The sequence below is a fragment of the Corella eumyota genome, chromosome 1, assembly GCF_963082875.1.
Source record: "Corella eumyota chromosome 1, kaCorEumy4.1, whole genome shotgun sequence".
Lineage (NCBI taxonomy): Eukaryota > Metazoa > Chordata > Ascidiacea > Phlebobranchia > Corellidae > Corella > Corella eumyota.
This window is the reverse complement of record NC_137490.1, coordinates 10,216,185-10,240,516: the sequence shown is the minus strand read 5'-3', so window position 1 is coordinate 10,240,516 and position 24,332 is coordinate 10,216,185. Positions and strand designations below refer to the sequence as shown.

The following is a 24,332-nucleotide window of genomic DNA, read 5'->3' as shown; positions in this document are numbered from 1 at the left end:
TGAACGTAAGATCAATGGCGTAGCGACACACCATAAAAAATTCGTAGATCAGCTGACGCGCTTTTTTATTTTAGTTTTTCACGCATCAATGAAAGTGACAATGTTTAAAATAGACAACATTGCCATTTTAAATACATAGTCATTTTAAGTACTATGATTTTAAGTTGAACTAACCAAAGGTGATTTTAACGATAAAAATAACAAACTATAAGTTTAGCATTGAAAAGGCAGTAGAAAAATTTTGTTTGGCATGCAGTAGCATTTAACTATCTGACTATCATCAGATGATAGTATTTATTTTAATTTTTTTTATTAAAAGTAAAGTTTAAACATGCCAATCCCAATCTGCCAATACGAATATAATGCTTTAGATTGTTCAAGTTTTTACACAAATTTATTTGATTACATTCTGGGCCAATCAAGGTTTTACTAAAACTATGGAATTAATAATTATTTTAATTTGTTTTTAATATTTTTGGAGGGAACTAAACTTGGGTTAAAAGGAAATTACTGCAGTCTGGCAGTTTTGTTTTACTTGTATAATTGTATTGAAGGGTTGTATATAGTTTTTACCTTATTTGAGATCAGGAAATACTCTATAGGAAATAATAGTTTATTAATATTAGGCTTTTATTAAATAATATAATGTTAAAAAATGTCTTCTATTGAAATAACTTTATTTAGGTATGGTTTTACCATTTTTTTTAGTTAAATCTTGTATGGGTTACTTTGATGCCAAAATTATTTGAACAAGGAGAAAGGAAAATTGAGGGACTAAGGATAAGGTGGGGATTACAAACCTGAATATATAAACCAGGCTTTTGTTGATACACATATGGTTTGTTTAATTAAGTACTTGTTTAAGAGCCCACTTTTAATAAACTAAGCAAAGTTTTTTTACAAATTAATAAACTCTTTTTAGTTAGATTTAAGACAATTAAATATCTACTTAATGTATTTTTTGTACACCAAAATACTCAGTTCAATAATGATTGATTTTGGAAAAGTTTAAAAATTAATTTAGGAAATTAACTTGAGAGCCGTGTAATCAATTTATAATACAAAAACTTGTCTATTCTTGGTTGTGTTTTAAACCCAAACTGTATCTTATCTCATTTGCAACTCTTGTTAAATATTTTTGACAGGACTAAATTTTTTAAATGGAGAAGTTTTCACGATCGATTGGCACTAAGGTTGGTATATTTATTTCGACTATTTACTGGAACCTTAAAAACTATTGATTCAACTATTGTAACCTTATCTTTCTTCCTGTAGTTAAGTCTTAGTTGCCCCCTCTCCTCCTAATTTTGAATGTTTTTAAATAGTTCGTCAATTATTTTGTGTAAAAAGATTTTTAAACCTTGATTGCAATTAACTACTGCTTAGTCTTTAGTTATTATTTGCTAAACTTAAATTTTTTGTAGTTTTCAAATTCGCCACAGCGTCCACAGCCTTCACCTTTAAAAAGGGAATGTTTAATGAAGGAACTTGGTTTAGATGACTTCCCTTTATCAGGTAAATAATACAGCCAATTTAAAAAAGATACAAAACCCCTCTTAGATTAAGTAATTTTTTTTATTGTTGTAATCTAATATATTGTTTTTACAATTTTAGGGTGTTAAAAACCTAGTTATTTTATAATAATTGTTTTAAACTATATATTTACATTGTGTAATTGTTAAAAATGGTTGGTCCCCAAAAACAAAAATGTCTTTTTTATCCTATGAATTGTTTGGTCTTCTTCTAATAGAAATCATAATTAAATATATAATGTATTTAAAAAACAGATGATTCAAGTGATGAAGATTCTCCAGATGGGAAGAATCTATTTGGAACAGGGAATGAATTAGAATTTAGACTTTTACAAAAGGAATTGAAATCTTGTACACAACAAAGAGACGTTCTACATGACAAAAATCAGGTTAAGAATCTTCTTTGTATAGGCTATCTTTTTTGTAAGATTTGTTATTTGCAAATGCATATTTTAATTAACAGTCATAACAAAAAAATCTTTAGAGTCTTCAAAAAATGTTGCAACAAATGAAGTCAAAATGTATTAAGGTAGAAAATGAAAAGAAAACTAAGATAAAAATTTTAAGAAGAGCTCACGATGAAGCTTTAAAAGATAAACAAAATCTACTCATCGATTTACAGGTTATATTAATAATAACAGTGAATAACAAAGTAAATATAGGAAAAATGGAATTATAATTTCTTGTTTAACAGTTTTTTTAGTTTAATAACTGTTTGTATTATATTTTGTTCCGTTTTATTCAAAGTCATTTGTTAAATGTTATGGTATAATTTCTAGGATATTTTTGAAGAGAAAAGTGAACATCGTGTGTTAAAGTTAGTTTCCAATATTGAAAAACTCCACCAAGAAAAATCTTCTCTTCATGATGAATTAATTAGGACCCAAGATGATTATGAATTTAAATTGAATAAAGTAACCAACAGTTACTGTACAAATCCATAATACTAAAAATATATATACTTTTTTTTTTCTGTTAATAAACAATATATTTTAATACCATGCTTTTGCATTAAGATTATGGTTTACACCAAACCAATGCCAAATTTGCATTACTTAATAAAAAGTGTTATGATTTTTTTTTCATTTAGTATTTAGATTTAACTTAAAAAATGATTTTTTTACTTATATTTTAATAGATAGAGGAGACTTTTCAAAGTGATGCTTATTGTAAAAATCTTCAAAATGGGCAGGTTACTGTAAGTTTTTTTTTAACATATTTAAAATGCTTAACATAATAGAAAGCTAGTAATGTTTAGCTACTAATAGTCAATTTTTTAAAGTTTTATTTATTTTTTAAATTGTCTGATGCAAAACAGCACATTTAATATAATATTTATAATTCTCAATTAGTCACAAGTTGCCAATGTCTATTTTGTATGTTTGGCTTTGATGTTGCTTAATGGTTTAGGGACTGGGTTATTAATTAGTTGTTTTAACCACAAATCATACCGCTGTTTTAAATATAGATTAAATGGGATTCACATTTGTTTATTTTACAACAGATTTTAATAACATACAAACTAATGGTATATATTTAGGAACTAAGAAATCTTGTTATTGCCAAAGAAGAACTAGAAGAAAACATCCAGAGTTTGGAAAGGTGTTTGTTATCTCAATTTTTTTTTGGTTTAGTAAATTCAAATGGTTAATGTAATATTTTGTATTTGTAGGGAACAAATATCAGAAAATGAAAAACATGAACGAAAAATGAGAACACTGCAAAGTGAATTAAGTCAACTAAAGTTGTCCAACAAAGAATTAAAAAACACAATTTTAGAAAAGGAGGGAATGGAGAATAATTTTAAAAATTCAGAAAGGCATGGATGCTTTTTTTTTAGCAATGTGTTTAAATATATTAGATAGTTTGCAGAAAGAGTGATCTTTTATGAAATAACCGAACTTTATTCTATTTGGATTACAGATCATATTTGTTGGATAAGGAGAATTTCGAGAAAACAATTAAACTTCTTCAAAATGAAATTAGTCAAACTAATCTACAAAATAAGGTATTGACATAATAAACTTTATTTTAAAGTCTGTAAACTAACTTAAATCTTATTTTAAATATTAGAAAAGTCAATATGTTTTGCTATTTTTTGTTTATTTCGTTAAGTGAAGCAAGGATATATGATATATTTTATCAAGAGTTTTTTTTTAAGTTTTTTTATTAATAGTGCAAAAAGGTTTTTATCTTATTATGCATTTTTTCAGAAAAAATCTAAAATGGATGAGGATATATCAGAAAAAAATATGTATTTACGAAATGAGCTCGCCAAAGTAAAGAGGTAAACTATGAGAGTTGGATAGTATTTAATTTTATTTTTAAAAAATTTTAAAATTTTTTATGTAAATGTTTATAATTTTAACATCATTTCTTGTAGCGAATTAAAAGAGAAAAACAAAGAATATTTAGAAAAAATAGGAATTCTTAACAATGAAAATTTAAAAGTTGAAAAAAACAATGCAGAGGTAAAAATTAAAGGTGGCCTGATATTTTTTTATAATTGTATAAACTATTAAAATATTTGGTATTGTGTTACACATTTGCAGCTTGAAAGGAATATGAAGAATTCTATTAATGATTTAAAAATGAAACTGAAAACTAAAGAATCTGTTTTTGAAAAAGAATGTAACAAACTTAAAGCAGAAAACAAAAATAGTATTTCTGAGCTTAGCAGGTAATCCCATGGAACTATTTTTTAATATACAAACATCATGTTATGTTCTAACACTAATTGTTATATTTATTGTTTTTTGGTTAAGTATATTAAATATGTAAACATAATTTAAAGATTTTTTTTTAGTATAAAACAGGAAACCTCCAATAATATCGAAAATCAAAAATCTAAAAACAAAGACCTCCAAACAAAGATTGGTAATCTTGAAGTTAAAATCGAAAAAGAAAAAATGATTTCTGCCGAAAAACTGCAAACCATACAAAGTGAATTACAAAGAACAACTCATTTATTACAACATCAAAAAGAATTATCGGTTTCTACCCAGAGTGATCTATCAATCAAAATGCAAAAAAACGAAGAAGAATTTCTTAATAAAATTGCTCAAATTGAACTTTTGCTTGCCAAGGAAAAAGGAGAAGCTCAAATTGCAATTAAAAGGTAAAAAATTAAAACAAAATATTAAAAAAATATTTTTTAAACAATTTAAAGAAAAACACAAAAATTTAACAATTTTTTTTAACAAAAAATTAAACAAAAAGCTTTTGAACATTTTCAATTTATTTAAAAAAAAATTAGATTAGAAGAAAAGAAGGCAAACTTGAATAATGAGTTAGAAAATCAAACTCACATGAATAGCGAATTAAGGTTACAATTATCAAATGGCAATACAGAGGTTTATAAAATAATTCTTATATATAATTTATATAATCATAACTTGATAATGTAGACCATACATTGTGTTTAAACTTTAAAGTAATAATTACTATTATTAATATATCAATAAATCTTTAAATATGATGCTATTTATATAAATGTAAAACTTAAAAATACTTTTTTAATACTTTTAATGAATACTTTTCTATGTTTAGTTAAAAAATTTGAAATTTGAATTAAACAATTTAAAATCAAGTCTTCAAAATGGTGTCGAAGAACAAGCAAGTATTACATCTCTCCTTACACAAGAACAAAAATATTCAAAGGATTTAAACAACAAGCTACAGCTACTTGAAAATGAAAAAGAAGATCTTGAACAAAAGGTTAAAAACTACAACAAGCTATGTATTGTTTTTATATTAAAAACCTAACATTTTTTATTTGTAGTCTCTTATTAATATCTTATATTAACATAACCATATTAAAAAACTGAATAACTAAAAGTTATAATTTCTGTTTCATTCAAAAAAGTTTTTTTCATATTTTGAACATATTAAAGTAGTTTATTAAAATTATATTTTTATTTAGATTTTGTCAATGGCAACAGATAATTCAGAAAAGCAAAATCAACAAACAAATAAAATAACCAAATTAAAGTTATTTCACGAAAAAGAAATTGCAAATTTAAAATTAAATGCAGAAAATGTCAATAAAGTTTATATCAACGAAATTGCAGATTTAAAATTAAATGCGGAAAATGTCAATAAAATTCATATCAACAAAACTTCTTATTTATTAACATGTTTAAGGTAAACAATAATCTATGTTTAACAAAAATCAAAGTTAAAAATAATTTTAGTTTTTTTAATCAGATATTTTTTCTTTTTTAGGACTTTATCAAAAGCAATGAAGCAATTATCCCAGGATAGAAAGTCACTGGAACAGGAAGTTAAAAAATTTCCAAAAATAGTAAAGCAGTCTATAGATGATTCAAAAAATAAAGTAGGCCTACTGTATTATTTTTTAAATTTGTACCTACAATTAATTTAAATATGGTTTGCCTATGTTTTTGTTTGTGACCAATAATACTTTTCAAAGTGCCCATTATTTTTGTTAATTTTTATATTTAAATTGGCCAGATTATGAATGCTGTATCAGAATTAAATGATGGTGCTAAGAACCTTATGACTAGATACCAAAAAGAAATGAAACTAAGAAAAAAATACCACAACCAAGTCTTGCAATTAAAAGGTAAATTTTTTTAACTAAGTATTAAGACATTTTTACTGTGTTTATTTTAATAATATATCAACATAAAAACAAAAAGTGTAACATATGTTAATACCAAAATTAATATACTGGTTTAAGATTAATATACCAGTTTGTTTCTTCTACTAAATAATGTTATAAATAATGCCAATTAGTTTACTTAAGCTATTTGGGAAAAAATTTAACATATTGGGTGTCTATGCTTTAACTTTATTTGAAAATTTGACAGGAAATATAAGAGTTTTTGTTCGTGCTCGACCTCAAATCAAAGAAGACGGTTTAAAATGTGTAAATGTTGTTAAATATGATGAACTAGATGACTCGGTTATTTATGTACAGAACAAACAAAAGAAAAGTCAATCTTTTGAATTTGATTGTGTTTTTCAAGACACTTCAACACAACAACAAGTTTGTATATATCTTATAGAAACATCTTTTTAGTTTTTTAACTTTAAAATTGAACTCTGAAGTAAATTGGTTGACTAACATCTTATATTTAGGTCTATAGTGAAGTTCAATCATTAGTAACATCATGTATGGATGGATATCAAGTCTGTATATTTGCTTATGGTCAAACTGGATCAGGAAAAACATACACTATGGAGGTTAATTAATAAATTGATTTATAACAAGGTTACAAAACTAAAAAAATATGTGATTTAATCTTTGAAATTTTTTACATTCTGGTAGACAAAAGTCAACTAAATGATAACGATTTTTTAAAACATTTTTTGTTTGCCAGGGATCAGAAGAGAATCCGGGTATAAATCAAAGAGCATTGGCTGACTTGTTTCAAGTAGCAAACGAAAGATCTGTAGATTGGGATTACACTGTAACTGTGTCACTTGTTGAAATATACAATGAATCCTTAAAGTAGGTTAAAATTTGTATTAGTGGTAATATCTTTTTATATTGAAGCTTAGTGGAAAATACATAAAACTGCCATTTGTGGTGCTTGGTAAATTATTGCAGGCAAATGTTAGTTGAAGGTTGCAACTGCATTGCAACAATTAAGATCTTAACTGTAGAGCAGGCATTTTTAGGACAATTAAAATTAGTATGACAATTAAAATCTTGACTGTTGGGCAACTTGTTTTAATAATGTGCAGGTAAATTTCAACTGCAAAATATGACATATGATATTTTTTTTTGATTGCTAGGGACCTGCTAAGCAGTAGTGGAAACAAGTTGGATATTAAGATGAATTCTGATGGAAGTTTGTTTGTTCAAAATCTTCAATCAATACAAGTCAAGGATCTTGATGCAGTAAATAAAGTTAGTAATGATTTTTTCTTTGTTAATACGAAAAAATACAAAAAGTTGTAACTTTTATTTAAAAGTTTCTATTTAAGTTTAATAGCTTTTGTGTAACAATTTAAAATAATAGATTTCTGATTAAGATTTTGTAAAATATTCTAAATAAAACTTCAGAACAAACAGAAAAATTAGGATTTTTTGATAATATTTCAATTATTAAATCAATATAATATTAGGTATTTCGAACTGGTCAAAATAGTAGACAGACAGCTTCTACCAGTATGAATGAACATAGCTCAAGATCACATGCCGTACTTACTGTAACTGTAAATGGAAAAAATAAAACCACTGGCTCCGAAACTTTAGGTCATTATTTTAAATGTTTTTATTTCTTACTATTTCTTTTTTAAGGAACTTAGATTATTTTGGTACATTTATTTTGAATTTTTTTATATATTTTGTTAATTTTGTTTTGTTTATGTAATTTGCCCAAGACATTTATGTTTTTTTTTACAGGAAAGTTAAATTTAATTGATCTTGCTGGTTCAGAGCGTGTTTCAAAAAGTGGTGCGTCGGGAGATAGATTAAAGGAAGCACAAAATATTAATCGCAGTTTGTCAGCACTGGGGGATGTGATGCATTCTTTAAAAAACAAAAATTCTCATGTTCCTTTTAGAAATTCCAAACTTACTTATTTGTTGCAGGATTCTCTAAGTAAGTCTATTTTATGTTATTGTTCAAATTATTTAACAAACATCTTTATTTTTATGACATAAAAATTTAACTGTTTTGCCAACCTAAAACTTTATGTCCCTTTCTTATCAAGGATAGTTTTAAAAACAATTATTAAAAGTGTTTTTTTACATAATCTAATGCTATTAAATATCCTTTATCTAGGTAACGACGGAAAAGCCTTGATGGTTGTCCAGGTTTCACCAGTCGAGAAAAACATGGGAGAAACAATTTGTTCTTTAACATTTGCACAAAGGGTTAGGCTTGTGGAGTTGGGCCCAGCAGTCAAAAAAACAAAGTAGCTAATTTTTTCTTATTTTGCACTTCTATACAAATATTACCAGAACAATCTTATTTTATATATATATTTTATATACTTAATAATTCACATATTTTTTGCTAATTATGTTTTTACTTAAATACTACCATTTTTTACATTTTGTATATTTATAGCATGGTTGTTTCTTTAGTGATCAAAAATCTTTTAATTTTCATATGATCAAAGTGCCCTTTTCCCTTTTTATAGTTTGTTTGCACGTCTATTTCTACGAATAACATTTCATTACATAGATATTACACATATTAGACTTCTAATATTTTTTTAATTTATTTTAAATATTATTAACTCGCAATCATTGCCTTTTTTGTAAAATCCTTTATTATTTTATTTTGCACTGTTTACAAAATTCCAACGTTTTTAGTTGCTACCATTATAGAGCGTGCCTATTTATCAGAAGTGCAGTATTGTTGGTTTTGAACTTGCTTCTTGGATGAAAAATGTTGTAATGGTTTTGTTTTTGTAAAATTTGCAGTAAAAGTAATTGTACACATTCACAACGTTCGCTCTGCAATTAAAATAAACATGTATAGAACATTTATGTGTTTTATTTTTTTTTAATATTGGTAAAATATGGACTTATGCTGACATTATACACGGAAACTTTGTTGTCAACTTCCAGCTGTTTTAGCAGTCCGAATCTTCTCTTCCCCGTTTAAATTATATTAAAATTTATATATGGCAGACAATTTTGCTATTTTTCACTTTTACAAATATTTAAAGTTTAAATATTTTCAACCGCAAAAAAAAGTTAACAATTTTTAAAACAAACCCATTAAAATAATTTTTATGTCATAAAAATAAAGATGTTTGTTAAATAATTTAAACAGAAACACAAAAGAAACTCACTTAAAGAATCATGCAACAAATCGGTAAGTTTGTAATTTCTAAAAGGAACATGAGAATTTTGTTTTTTTAAAGAATGGATCACATCTCCTAGTGCTGACAAACTGTGATAAATATTTTGTGCTTCCTTTAATCTATCTCCTGATGCACCACTTTTTAAAACACAATCTAAACCAGCAAGATCAATTAAATTTAACTTTCCTGTAAAAAATAAACACAAATATATTGGGCAAATTACATAAACAATACAAAAGTAACAAAATATATAACAAAATTTAAAATAACTGAAGTATTTAAAGTTTTTAAACTTTTAAATAATCACCTAGGGTTTCGGAGCCAGTTGTTTTATTTTTTCATTCACAATTACAGTAAGTACGGCATGTGATTTTGAACTATGTTCAATTATATAGAAGCAGTCTCTCTTCGCAGTAGTCTCTCTTCTATTATAATCAGTTCAAAATACCTTAAACACAATTTGTTAAGTTTTTTTTGTCATATTGTATTGATTTTAGAAATTAAAGGGAGTTTCCAAGAAGATGGTTAGGGTAATGGGGTTAATAAAAATTTTCGATAACAATCTTAATCTTTTAAATTTAATATTAAAAACCAAATTGTATTCCGATATGGTATTTGTTTTTCATACATCTGTTTGTCAAACTGCCAGAATCGATATATTATATAAATCTAGCAGGTTATGTTCAGTAAAAGTCACTTTTCATGTATAATATTTCAAAGAAAACCCTAATCTGGTAATTTGAGCTTACTCCTTTTGTAATCAAATACTTGCATAAGATTCCTAAGCGTCCCCATAAATTATAGACCTTAAAAAACTATGGTTAAATAAAAAATCTCTTAGTGTTTCCACTAAAAATGTTTAAAAATACCTATTGTTTTTTATTAAATGTAATTTCAAATTGCAAAACTTAAACCATTAACAACAATAATAAATAACCAAACTTTTGATGTTTTTTTTACAAGTTGCTGAAGATTGAGACCATTCCTCACACTCATTACAAACACCACCTGCAGGTTTACTTGTAGTAGTTTTAAATACTAATTTAATTGCTAATGTTGTAAAAATAGTATTGAACGAAAAGGACAACAAATCAATTAAAATAGTTTAGTTTTGTTAGTTTTTAATAAATATATTTTAATTCTTTTAAATGGAAATTAATGTTTACTGAGCCGTACACGCTTTTTTTTGGTTATCCTCGATATTACTTAAGTAATAAAAGCATAAAATTAAAAGTTAAACTTGTGAAAAAGACCAACTGTTATTAAATAACAAACTACATTAAAAATGCACTACTTATCATTTTAAGGCATTGTACATCACAAATTTTGCAACTTGCTCTCGAAATCGAACTAGCTAGAGTTTCAGCTCGATTAGGGTTAGAGCAAACCAGGGTTAGCGATTTCAACAAAAATTAAATCGAGTACGCAAAAAATTTCCATTTTTTTATGTCTTATTTAAGGGTGCTACCATGAGAGCAGTGGGAATTAAACCCACAGCCTCATTAGGTGTAGCAAGTGTTCTTACGACTACACCACGCTGCCGGTCTAAATAATATTACTTGCAACTTCTTTAAAAATCTACAAAATTTGGTGGCTTCTTCCATGAAATTGAGTTAACTGCACCACTTGGTAGAGCATAGCATAACCCACTGTAAAAATATTTGAATTCATATAAATCCGACAGTGTGTTGTAATGGTAAAAACATTAGGCTTTACTACATGAAATCCTGGCTTCTGACCTTTCTGCTTCTATGCTGTTTCGCCCTTAATATTAAACTGTCACAGTTAACTTAAGACTCGGTTTTGAGGCAAAATATTTTCTCTATGTTTGGGCTGTAACACCAACCTTCCCACACCATAGTAAATAAATATTATTTTTACTAATAAACGAAAGACCAAATTAATAAAAAAATGAATTACTTTATTTTTTGCTCCCAGCTAATAAAATTGTAAAAAATTTTAAATCAAAAAAAAATACTGAATTTTACTTACACCCATCTATCAGGATAATAACAAACGAAATCCATTTTTATTTTGTTTAACTTTTCCACTGCAATTTTACCATACTTGTATATTAATTATACTGCAAAAATCACCTAACCTAGCATGTCAGAGGAATACCTTACAAAATAAAAAAAAAATATTAATATCAGAAGAACTTTATAATATTAGTTATCATTCTTAAAAATTAGGCACTGTAGTATTTAATAATTGCTAAAAATAAGATAATTTTGTAAAGAGGATGATTTTACACTTGTACTTGATATATAGAGATAATATGCTAATAATATTTGTGTAAACTTTGATTTTAGTGTTACTTTTATATTTTTAAATACTAAGGAGGAAAAATAATAAAATTCAAAACAATAAAGTTTTTTTTTTTTATAATGTAGTATTTTTATATACGTTGTTAAAAATTAATTTTAAATTAGTGTTTACAAAGTTATTTTTTGGTATTTAAATTTTTTTGCGTACTCGATTTAATTTTTGTTGGAATCGCTAACCCTGGTTTGCTCTAACCCTAATCGAGCTGAAACCCTAGCTAGTTCGATTTCGAAAGCAAGTTGCAAAATTTGTAAGGTAGAATGCCTTAAAATCAATAGTATTGCATTTTTAATGTAGTTTGTTATTTAATATATATCATTTAATAACAATTAGTCCTTTTCACAAGTTTAACTTTTAATTTTATGTTTTTATTGCTTAAGTAATATCGAAGATAACCAAATAAAAGAAAGCTTATACGGCTCAGTAAACATTGATTTCCATTTAAAAGAATTAAAATATATTTATTAAAAACTAACAAAATTGAACTATTTTAATTGATTTGTTGTCTTTTTTTGTACAAAACTAATTTCACAACATTAGCAGCCACATTAGTGTCAAAAACTACCACAAGTGAACCCGCAGGTGGTGTTTGGACTAAGTGGGAGGAATGGTCTCAATCTTCAGCAACTTGTAAAAAAAACATCAAAAAGTGGGTTGTTTGGTATTTTTGTTAATGGTTTAGATTTTGCAATTTAAAATTAAATTTAATAAAAAACAATAGTTATTTTTAAACATTTTCAGTGGAAACACTAAGAGATTTTTTTAATGAACCATAGTTTTTTAAGGTCTATAATTTATGGGGACGCTTAAGAATCTCATGCAAGTATTTGATCACAAAAGGACTAAGCTTAATTACCAGATTAGGGTTTTTTTTGGAATATTACATATGACGTAAAGTGACTTTTTACTTAACATGCTTTGCCAGATAATTATAGAATATACCGATTTTGACGGTTTGACAAATAGATGTATAAAGAACAAATAGCATATATATCAGAATACATTTTGGTTTTCAAAATTATTTTAAAATATTAAGATTGTAATCGACAGAAGAAGATCACCACCGACGCAATAAGATTATAACCAACGGAATTAGATCCCAGCCGACGAAACATGATCACAACCGCAAGAATAAGATAACAACCGATGGAGTAAGACCTTAATCCTTTAAAATATTTTTTTGTCAATTTAAAAAAGCAATACTCTATATTTTAAGAATTACTTCCATTTAAGAATGAAATTCACTAACGAATTCATACCATTTCGAACAAGAGCATAAATGTAGCCGACCGTCATCATTAGATATAGAATAGAGTTAATAAACTCCGTCAACAGGAAAAAAAGCAACTTGATTAAGCTCGAGTTTGAAACTGACGCCCTACTATCAAATTTACACCAGCAAATAACATTTTATGATTAAAACAAACGCAAGCATAGTTTATTGCTGAAAGCATTTATTAATACTTTTAATGCACCACATGAAATAACAAAAGTAAAGAAAAGTACACAATAGAAAGAACATAATAAAAAGAAAATACCTGGAACCAAATAAAAAATACAAAAATGGGTATATGAAAATAATGGAAAAGTAAAAATATGAACCAAAAAACAGTTTTGAGCAATCATGATTAGTTTTTAGGTAGTTAGAGTATGTCGGACATATCTACTTGCTCTAACTGTCATTCAAATTTGTGTTCAGAGTAACAGCGTTGTGAAGACGATAAAAATCTTTCCTGTTTGCTCGTAAATCATCGACGACTTGACTGGAAAATACATAAAACTGCCGTTTCTGGTGCTTGGTAAATTATCGCAGGCAAATGTTAGTTGAAAGTTGCAACTGCATTGCAACAATTAAGTTCTTAACTGTAGAGCAGGCATTTTTAGGACAATTAAAATTAGTATGACAATTAAAATTTTGACTGTTGGGCAACTTGTTTAATAATGTGCAGGTAAATTTCAACTGCAAAATATGACATATGATATTTTTTTTTGATTGCTAGGGACCTGCTAAGCAGTAGTGGAAACAAGTTGGATATTAAGATAAATTCTGATGGAAGTTTGTTTGTTCAAAATCTTCAATCAATACAAGTCAAGGATCTTGATGCAGTAAATGAAGTTAGTTATGATTTTTTCTTTGTTAATACGAAAAAATACAAGAAGTTGTAACTTTTATTTAAAAGTTTCTATTTAAGTTTAATAGCTTTTGTGTAACAATTTAAAATAATAGATTTTTGATTAAGATTTTGTAAAATATTCTAAATAAAACTTAAGAACAACCAGAAAAATTAGGATTTTTTGATAATCTTTTAATTATTAAATCAATATAATATGACAAAAAAACTAAGCAAAATGTGTTTTAGGTATTTCAAACTGGTCATAATAGTAGACAGACAGCTTTTACCAGTATGAATGAACATAGATCAAGATCGCATGCCGTACTTACTGTATCTGTAAATGGAAAAAATAAAACCACTGGCTCCGAAACTTTAGGTCATTATTTTAAATGTTTTTATTTCTTACTATTTCTTTTTTAAGGAACTTCGATTATTTTGGTACATTTATTTTAAATTTTTTTATATATTTTGTTAATTTTGTTTTGTTTATGTAATTTGCCCAAGACATTTATATTTTTTTTTCCAGGAAAGTTACATTTAATTGATCTTGCTGGTTCAGAGCGTGTTTCAAAAAGTGGTGCGTCGGGAGATCGATTAAAGGAAGCACAAAATATTAATCGCAGTTTGTCAGCACTAGGGGATGTGATGCATTCTTTAAAAAACAAAAATTCTCATGTTCCTTTTCGAAATTCTAAACTTACTTATTTGTTGCAGGATTCTCTAAGTAAGTCTATTTTATGTTATTGTTCAAATTATTTAACAAACACCTTTATTTTTATGACATAAAAATTTAACTGTTTTGCCAACCTAAAACTTTATGTCCCTTTCTTATTAAGGATAGTTTTAAAAACAATTATTAAAAGTGTTTTTTACATAGTCTAATGCTATTAAATATCCTTTATCTAGGTAACAACGGAAAAGCCTTGATGGTTGTCCAGGTTTCACAAGTCGAAAAAAACATGGGAGAAACAATTTGTTCTTTAACATTTGCACAAAGGGTTAGGCTTGTGGAGTTGGGCCCAGCAGTCAAAAAAAAAAGTAGCTAATTTTTTCTTATTTTGCATATATATTTTATATACTTAGTAATTCACATATTTTTTGCTAATTATGTTTTTACTTAAATACTACCATTTTTTACATTTTGTATATTTATAGCATGGTTGTTTCTTTAGTGATCAAAAATCTTTTAATTTTCATATGATCAAAGTGCACTTTTCCCCTTTTATAGTTTGTTTGCACGTCTATTTCTACGAATAACATTTCATTACATAGATATTACACATATTAGACTTCTAATATTTTTTTAATTTATTTTAAATATTATTAACTCGCAATCATTGCCTTTTTTGTAAAATCCTTTATTATTTTATTTTGCACTGTTTACAAAATTCCAACGTTTTTAGTTGCTACCATTATAGAGTGTGCCTATTTATCAGAAGTGCAGTATTGTTGGTTTTGAACTTGCTTCGGGGATGAAAAATGTTGTAATGGTTTTGTTTTTGTAATTGTGCACGTTCACAACGTTCGCTCTGCAATTAAAATAAACATGTATAGAACATTTATGTGTTTTATTTTTTTTTAATATCGGTAAAATATGGATTTATGCTGACATTATACATGGAAACTTTGTCGTCAACTCCCAGCTGTTTTTGCAGTCCGAATTTTCTCTTCCCCGTTTAAATTATATTAAAATTCATATATGGCAGACAATTTTGCTTTTTTTCACTTTTACAAATACTTAAAGTTTAAATATTTTCAACCGCAAAAAAAAGTTAACAATTTTTAAAACAAACCCATTAAAATAATTTTTATGTCATAAAAATAAAGATGTTTGTTAAATAATTTAAACAGAAACACAAAAGAAACTCACTTAAAGAATCATGCAACAAATCGGTAAGTTTGTAATTTCTAAAATGAACATGAGAATTTTGTTTTTTTAAAGAATGGATCACATCTCCTAGTGCTGACAAACTGTGATAAATATTTTGTGCTTCCATTAATCTATCTCCTGATGCACTACTTTTTAAAACACAATCTGAACCAGCAAGATTAATTAAATTTAACTTTCCTGTAAAAAATAAACACAAATATATTGGGCAAATTACATAAACAATACAAAAGTAACAAAATATATAACAAAATTTGAAATAACTGAAATATTTAAAGTTTTTAAACTTTTAAATAATCACCTAGGGTTTCGGAGCCAGTTGTTTTATTTTTTCATTCACAGTTACAGTAAGTACGGCATGTGATTTTGAACTATGTTCAATTATATAGAAGCAGTCTCTCTTCGCAGCAGTCTCTCTTCTATTATGATCAGTTCAAAATACCTTAAACACAATTTGTTAAGTTTTTTTTGTCATATTATATTGATTTTAGAAATTAAAGGGAGTTTCCAAGAAGATGGTTAGGGTAATGGGGTTAATAAAAATTTTCGATAACAATCTTAATCTTTTAAAATTAATATTGAAAACCAATTTGTATTCCGATATGGTATTTGTTTTTCATACATCTGTTTGTCAAACTGCCAGAATCGATATATTATATAAATCTAGCAGGTTATGTTCAGTAAAAGTCACTTTTCATGTATAATATTTCAAAGAAAACCCTAATCTGGTAATTTGAGCTTACTCCTTTTGTAATCAAATACTTGCATAAAATTCCTAAGCGTCCCCATAAATTATAGACCTTAAAAAACTATGGTTAAATAAAAAAATCTCTTAGTGTTTCCACTAAAAATGTTTAAAAATACCTATTGTTTTTTATTAAATTTAATTTCAAATTGCAAAACTTAAACCATTAACAACAATAACAAATAACCAAACTTTTGATGTTTTTTTTACAAGTTGCTGAAGATTGAGACCATTCCTCACACTCATTACAAACACCACCTGCAGGTTTACTTGTAGTAGTTTTTAATACTAATTTAATTGCTAATGTTGTAAAAATAGTATTGAACGAAAAGGACAACAAATCAATTAAAATAGTTTAGTTTTGTTAGTTTTTAATAAATATATTTTAATTCTTTTAAATGGAAATTAATGTTTACTGAGCCGTCTACGCTTTATTTTGGTTATCCTCGTTATTACTTAAGTAATAAAAGCATAAAATTAAAAGTTAAACTTGTGAAAAAGACCAACTGTTATTAAATAATATATATTAAATAACAAACTACATTAAAAATGCACTACTTATCATTTTAAGGCATTGTACATCACAAATTTTGCAACTTGCTCTCGAAATCGAACTAGCTCGGGTTTCAGCTCGATTAGGGTTAGAGCAAACCAGGGTTAGCGATTTCAACAAAAATTAAATCGAGTACGCAAAAAATTTCTATTTTTTTTATGTCTTATTTAATGGTGCTACCATGAGAGCAGTGGGAATTAAACCCACAGCCTCATTAGGTGTAGCAAGTGTTTTTACAACTACACCACGCTGCCGGTCTAAATAATATTACTTGCAACTTCTTTAAAAATCTACAAAATTTGGTGGCTTCTTCCATGAAATTGAGTTAACTGCACCACTTGGTAGAGCATAGCATAACCCACTGTAAAAATATTTGAATTCATATAAATCCGACAGTGTGTTGTAATGGTAAAAACATTAGGCTTTATTACATGAAATCCTGGCTTCTGACCTTTCTGCTTCTATGCTGTTTCGCCCTTAATATTAAACTGTCACAGTTAACTTAAGACTCGGTTTTGAGGCAAAAAATTTTCTCTATGTTTGAGCTGTAACACCAACCTTCCCACACCATAGTAAATAAATATTATTTTTACTAATAAACGAAAGACCAAATTAATAAAAAAATGAATTACTTTATTTTTTGCTCCCAGCTAATAAAATTGTAAAAAATTTTAAATCAAAAAAAAATACTGAATTTTACTTACATCTATCAGGATAATAACAAACGAAATCCATTTTTATTTTGTTTAACTTTTCCACTGCAATTTTACCATACTTGTATATTGGTTATACTGCAAAAATCACCTAACCTAGCATGTCAGAGGAATACCTTACAAAATAAAAAAAAATATTAATATCAGAAGAACTTTATAATATTAGTTATCATTCTTAAAAATTAGGCACTGTAGTATTTAATAATTGCTAAAAATAAGATAATTTTGTAAAGAGGATGATTTTACACTTGTACTTGATATATAGAGATAATATGCTAATAATATTTGTGTAAACTTTGATTTTAGTGTTACTTTTATATTTTTAAATACTAAGGAGGAAAAATAATAAAATTCAAAACAATAAAGTTTTTTTTTTTTTTATAATGTAGTATTTTTATATACGTTGTTAAAAATTAATTTTAAATTAGTGTTTACAAAGTTATTTTTTGGTATTTAAATTTTTTTGCGTACTCGATTTAATTTTTGTTGGAATCGCTAACCCTGGTTTGCTCTAACCCTAATCGAGCTGAAACCCTAGCTAGTTCGATTTCGAAAGCAAGTTGCAAAATTTGTAAGGTAGAATGCCTTAAAATCAATAGTATTGCATTTTTAATGTAGTTTGTTATTTAATATATATTATTTAATAACAATTAGTCCTTTTCACAAGTTTAACTTTTAATTTTATGTTTTTATTACTTAAGTAATATCGAGGATAACCGAATAAAAGAAAGTTTATACGGCTCAGTAAACATTGATTTCCATTTAAAAGAATTAAAATATATTTATTAAAAACTAACAAAATTGAACTATTTTAATTGATTTGTTGTCTTTTTTTGTTCAAAACTAATTTCACAACATTAGCAGCCACAGTAGTGTCAAAAACTACCACAAGTGAACCCGCAGGTGGTGTTTGGACTAAGTGGGAGGAATGGTCTCAATCTTCAGCAACTTGTAAAAAAAACATCAAAAGGTGGGTTGTTTGGTATTTTTGTTAATGGTTTATATTTTGCAATTTAAAATTAAATTTAATATAAAACAATAGTTATTTTTAAACATTTTCAGTGGAAACACTAAGAGATTTTTTTATTGAACCATGGTTTTTTAAGGTCTATAATTTATGGGGACGCTTAAGAATCTCATGCAAGTATTTGATCACAAAAGGACTAAGCTTAATTACCAGATTAGGGTTTTCTTTGGAATATTACATATGACGTAAAGTGACTTTTTACTTAACATGCTCTGCCAGATAATTATAGAATATACCGATTTTGACGGTTTGACAAATAGATGTATAAAGAACAAATAGCATATATATCAGAATACATTTTGGTTTTCAATATTATTTTAAAATATTAAGATTGTAATCGACAGAAGAAGATCACCACCGATGCAATAAGATTACAACCAACGGAATTAGATCCCAGCCGACGGAACAAGATCACAACCGCAAGAATAAGATAACAACCGATGGAATAAGACCTTAATCCTTTAAAATATTTTTTCGTCAATTTAAAAAAGCAATACTCTATATTTTAAGAATTACTTCCATTTAAGAATGAAATTCCCTAACGAATTCATAATATTTCAAACAAGAGCATAAATGTAACCGACCGTCATCATTAAATATAGAAGAGGAAAAACCGTCAACAGTTATCCTCGATATTACTTAAGTAATAAAAGCATAAAATTAAAAGTTAAACTTGTGAAAAAGACTAACTGTTATTAAATAATATATATTAAATAACAAACTACATTAAAAATGCACTACTTATCATTTTAAGGCATTGTGCATCACAAATTTTGCAACTTGCTCTCGAAATCAAACTAGCTCGGGCTTAAGCTCGATTAGGGTTAGAGCAAACCAGGGTTAGCAATTCCAACAAAAAATTAATCGAGTACGCAAAAAATTTCCATTTTTTTTTTATGTCTTATTTAAGGGTGCTACCATGAGAGCAGTGGGAATTAAACCCACATCCTCATTAGGTGTAGCAAGTATTCTTACGACTACACCACGCTGCCGGTCTAATTAATATTACTTGCAACTTCTGTAAAAATCTACAAAACTTGGTGGCTTCTTCCCATGAAATTGAGTTAACTGCACCACTTGGTAGAGCATAGCATAACCCACTGTAAAAATATTTGAATTCATATAAATCCGACAGTGTGTTGTAATGGTAAAAAAACATTAGGCTTTACTACATAAAATCCTGGCTTCTGACCTTTCTGCTTCTATGCTGTTTCGCCCTTAATATTAAACTGTCACAGTTAACTTAAGACTCGGTTTTGAGGCAAAATATTTTCTCTATGTTTGGGCTGTAACACCAACCTTCCCACACCATAGTAAATAAATATTACTTTTACTAATAAACGAAAAACCAAATTAATAAAAAAATAAATTACTTTATTTTTTGCACCCAGCTAATAAAATTGTAAAAAATTTTAAATCAAATAAAAAGTACTGAGTTTTACTTACACCCATCTATCAGGATCATAACAAACGAAATCCATTTTTATTTTGTTTAACTTTTCCACTGCAATTTTACCATACTTGTATATTGGTTATACTGCAAAAATCACCTAATCTAGCATGTCAGAGGTAATACCTTACAAAATAATAAAAAAATATTATTATCAGAAGAACTTTATAATATTAGTTATCATTCTTAAAAATTAGGCACTGTAGTATTTAATAATTGCTAAAAATAAGATAATTTTGTAAAGAGGATGATTTTACACTTGTACTTGATATATAGAGATAGTATGCTAATAAAATTTGTGTAAACTTTGATTTTAGTGTTACTTTTATATTTTTAAATACTAAGGAAGAAAAATAATAAAATTCAAAACAATAAAGTTTTTTTTTTTTATAATGTAGTATTTTTATATACGTTGTTAAAAATTAATCTTAAATTAGTGTTTACAAAGTTAATTTTTGTTATTTTAATTTTTTTGCGTACTCGATTTAATTTTTGTTGGAATCGCTAACCCTGGTTTGCTCTAACCCTAATCGAGCTGAAACCCTAGCTAGTTCGATTTCGAAAGCAAGTTGCAAAATTTGTAAGGTAGAATGCCTTAAAATCAATAGTATCGCATTTTTAATGTAGTTTGTTATTTAATATATATCATTTAATAACAATTAGTCCTTTTCACAAGTTTAAATTTAAATTTTATGTTTTTATTACTTAAGTAATGTCGAGGATAACCGAATAAAAAAAAGTTTATACGGCTCAGAGTAAACATTGATTTCCATTGAAAAGAATTAAAATATATTTATTAAAAACTAACAAAATTGAACTATTTTAATTGATTTGTTGTTTTTTTTTCTTCAAAACTAATTTCACAACATTAGCAGCCACATTAGTGTCAAAAACTACCACAAGTGAACCCGCAGGTGGTGTTTGGACTAAGTGGGAGGAATGGTCTCAATCTTCAGCAACTTGTAAAAAAACATCAAAAAGTGGGTTGTTTGGTATTTTTGTTAATGGTTTAGATTTTGCAATTTAAAATTAAATTTAATAAAAAACAATAGTTATTTTTAAACATCTTTAGTCAAAACACTAAGAGATTTTTTTATTGAACCATGGTTTTTTAAGGTCCATAATTTACGGGGACGCTTAGGAATCTCATGCAAGTATTTGATCACAAAAGGAATAAGCTTAATTACCAGATTAGGGTTTTCTTTGGAATATTACATATGACGTAAAGTGACTTTTTACTTAACATGCTCTGCCAGATAATTATAGAATATACCGATTTTGACGGTTTGACAAATAGATGTATAAAGAACAAATAGCATATATATCAGAATACATTTTGGTTTTCAATATTATTTTAAAATATAAAGATTGTAATCGACAGAAGAAGATCACCACCGACGCAATAAGATTACAACCAACGGAATTAGATCCCAGCCAACGGAACAAGATCACAACCGCAAGAATAAGATAACAACCGATGGAGTAAGACCTTAATCCTTTAAAATATTTTTTTGTCATTTTAAAAAAGCAATTCTCTATATTTTAAGAATTACTTCCATTTAAGAATGAAATTCACTAACGAATTCATAACGTTTCGAACAAGAGCATAAATGTAGCCGACCGTCATCATTAGATATAGAATAGAGTTAATAAACTCCGTCAACAGGAAAAAAAGCAACTTGATTAAGCTCGAGTTTGAAACTGACGCCCTACTATCAAGTTTACACCAGCAAATAACATTTTATGATTAAAACAAACGCAAGCATAGTTTATTGCTGAAAGCATTTATTAATACTTTTAATGTACCACGTGAAATAACAAAAGTAAAGCAAAGTACACAATAGAAAGAACATAATAGAAAAAAAATACCTGGAACCAAATAAAAAATACAAAAATGTGTGTACGAAAATAAGTGAAAAGTAAAAATATGAACCAAAAAACAGTTTTGAGCAATCATGATTAGTTTTTAGGTAGTTAGAGTATGTCGGACATATCTACTTGCTCTAACTGTCATTCAAATTTGTGTTCAGAGTAACAGCGTTGTGAAGACGATAAAAATCTTTCCTGTTTGCTCGTAAATCGTCGACGACATGACTGGAAAATACATAAAACTGCCCTTTGTGGTGCTTGGTAAATTATCGCAGGCAAATGTTAGTTGAAAGTTGCAACTGCATTGCAACAATTAAGTTCTTAACTGTAGAGCAGGCATTTTTAGGACAATTAAAATTAGTATGACAATTAAAATCTTGACTGTTGGGCAACTTGTTTTAATAATGTGCAGGTAAATTTCAACTGCAAAATATGACATATGATATTTTTTTTTGATTGCTAGGGACCTGCTAAGCAGTAGTGGAAACAAGTTGGATATTAAGATGAATTCTGATGGAAGTTTGTTTGTTCAAAATCTTCAATCAATACAAGTCAAGGATCTTGATGCAGTAAATAAAGTTAGTAATGATTTTTTCTTTGTTAATACGAAAAAATACAAGAAGTTGTAACTTTTATTTAAAAGTTTCTATTTAAGTTTAATAGCTTTTGTGTAACAATTTAAAATAATAGATTTCTGATTAAGATTTTGTAAAATATTCTAAATAAAACTTAAGAACAAACAGAAAAATTAGGATTTTTTGATAATATTTTAATTATTAAATCAATATAATATGACAAAAAAACTAAGCAAAATGTGTTTTAGGTATTTCAAACTGGTCATAATAGTAGACAGACAGCTTTTACCAGTATGAATGAACATAGCTCAAGATCGCATGCCGTACTTACTGTATCTGTAAATGGAAAAAATTAAACCACTGGCTCCGAAACTTTAGGTCATTATTTTAAATGTTTTTATTTCTTACTATTTCTTTTTTAAGGAACTTCGATTATTTTGGTACATTTATTTTGAATTTTTTTATATATTTTGTTAATTTTGTTTTGTTTATGTAATTTGCCCAAGACATTTTTTTTTTTTCACAGGAAAGTTACATTTAATTGATCTTGCTGGTCAGAGCGTGTTTCAAAAAGTGGTGCGTCGGGAGATCGATTAAAGGAAGCACAAAATATTAATCGCAGTTTGTCAGCACTGGGGGATGTGATGCATTCTTTAAAAAACAAAAATTCTCATGTTCCTTTTAGAAATTCCAAACTTACTTATTTGTTGCAGGATTCTCTAAGTAAGTCTATTTTATGTTATTGTTCAAATTATTTAACAAACACCTTTATTTTTATGACATAAAAATTTAACTGTTTTGCCAACCTAAAACTTTATGTCCCTTTCTTATTAAGGATAGTTTTAAAAACAATTATTAAAGGTGTTTTTTACATAATCTAATGCTATTAAATATCCTTTATCTAGGTAACGACGGAAAAGCCTTGATGGTTGTCCAGGTTTCACCAGTCGAGAAAAACATGGGAGAAACAATTTGTTCTTTAACATTTGCACAAAGGGTTAGGCTTGTGGAGTTGGGCCCAGCAGTCAAAAAAAAGTAGCTAATTTTTTCTTATTTTGCACTTCTATACAAATATTACCAGAACAATCTTATTTTATATATATATTTTATATACTTAGTAATTCACATATTTTTTGCTAATTATGTTTTTACTTAAATACTACCATTTTTTACATTTTGTATATTTATAGCATGGTTGTTTCTTTAGTGATCAAAAATCTTTTAATTTTCATATGATCAAAGTGCACTTTTCCCCTTTTATAGTTTGTTTGCAAGTCTATTTCTACGATTGACATTTCATTACATAGATATTTCACATATTAGACTTCTAATATTTTTTTAATTTATTTTAAATATTATTAACTTGCAATCATTGCCTTTTTTGTAAAATCCTTTATTATTTTATTTTGCACTGTTTACAAAATTCCAACGTTTTTAGTTGCTACCATTATAGAGTGTGCCTATTTATTAGAAGTGCAGTATTGTTGGTTTTGAACTTGCTTCTTGGATGAAAAATGTTGTAGTGGTTTGTTTTTGTAAAATTTGCAGTAAAAGTAATTGTGCACATTCACAACGTTCGCTCTGCAATTAAAATAAACATGTATAGAACATTTATGTGTTTTATTTTTTTTTAATATCGGTAAAATATGGACTTATGCTGACATTATACACGGAAACTTTGTTGTCAACTCCCAGCTGTTTTTGCAGTCCGAATCTTCTCTTCCCCGTTTAAATTATATTAAAATTCATAT

The 24,332-nt window shown here is 26.9% G+C and overlaps 1 protein-coding gene and 1 long non-coding RNA gene across 5 annotated transcripts; one reads left to right on the top strand and one right to left on the bottom strand.

The window, feature by feature from the left end:
• The first annotated feature begins 161 nt into the window (after positions 1-161).
• Positions 162-8,987, top strand: LOC145763349 (uncharacterized). Of its 4 annotated transcripts, XM_082574784.1 has the most exons (27): positions 162-179; positions 709-838; positions 1,146-1,193; positions 1,425-1,515; positions 1,788-1,921; positions 2,017-2,154; positions 2,312-2,446; positions 2,671-2,730; positions 3,073-3,134; positions 3,205-3,351; positions 3,456-3,540; positions 3,746-3,819; positions 3,916-4,003; positions 4,085-4,212; positions 4,339-4,650; positions 4,789-4,885; positions 5,082-5,249; positions 5,455-5,675; positions 5,757-5,868; positions 6,006-6,117; positions 6,365-6,543; positions 6,636-6,740; positions 6,878-7,008; positions 7,296-7,410; positions 7,629-7,758; positions 7,909-8,106; positions 8,290-8,987. In XM_082574784.1, exons 3-27 carry the CDS (start codon positions 1,161-1,163, stop codon positions 8,424-8,426), a joined length of 3,192 nt encoding a protein of 1,063 aa, XP_082430910.1. In that variant the 5' UTR covers positions 162-179; positions 709-838; positions 1,146-1,160; the 3' UTR covers positions 8,427-8,987. The 4 variants fall into 4 exon arrangements, with proteins under 4 accessions (XP_082430910.1, XP_082430907.1, XP_082430909.1 ...); XM_082574781.1 differs by lacking the exon at positions 162-179 and having other exon boundaries at positions 201-785; XM_082574783.1 differs by lacking the exon at positions 162-179 and having other exon boundaries at positions 201-785; positions 1,025-1,193.
• LOC145763350 (uncharacterized) lies at positions 8,628-10,550 on the bottom strand. Its single transcript, XR_014288411.1, has 3 exons — positions 9,630-10,550; positions 9,311-9,508; positions 8,628-8,969 (listed from the first exon to the last, which is right to left on the bottom strand). It is a non-coding gene; the product is annotated as an uncharacterized LOC145763350 (long non-coding RNA).
• Between the last annotated feature and the right edge of the window lie 13,782 nt (positions 10,551-24,332).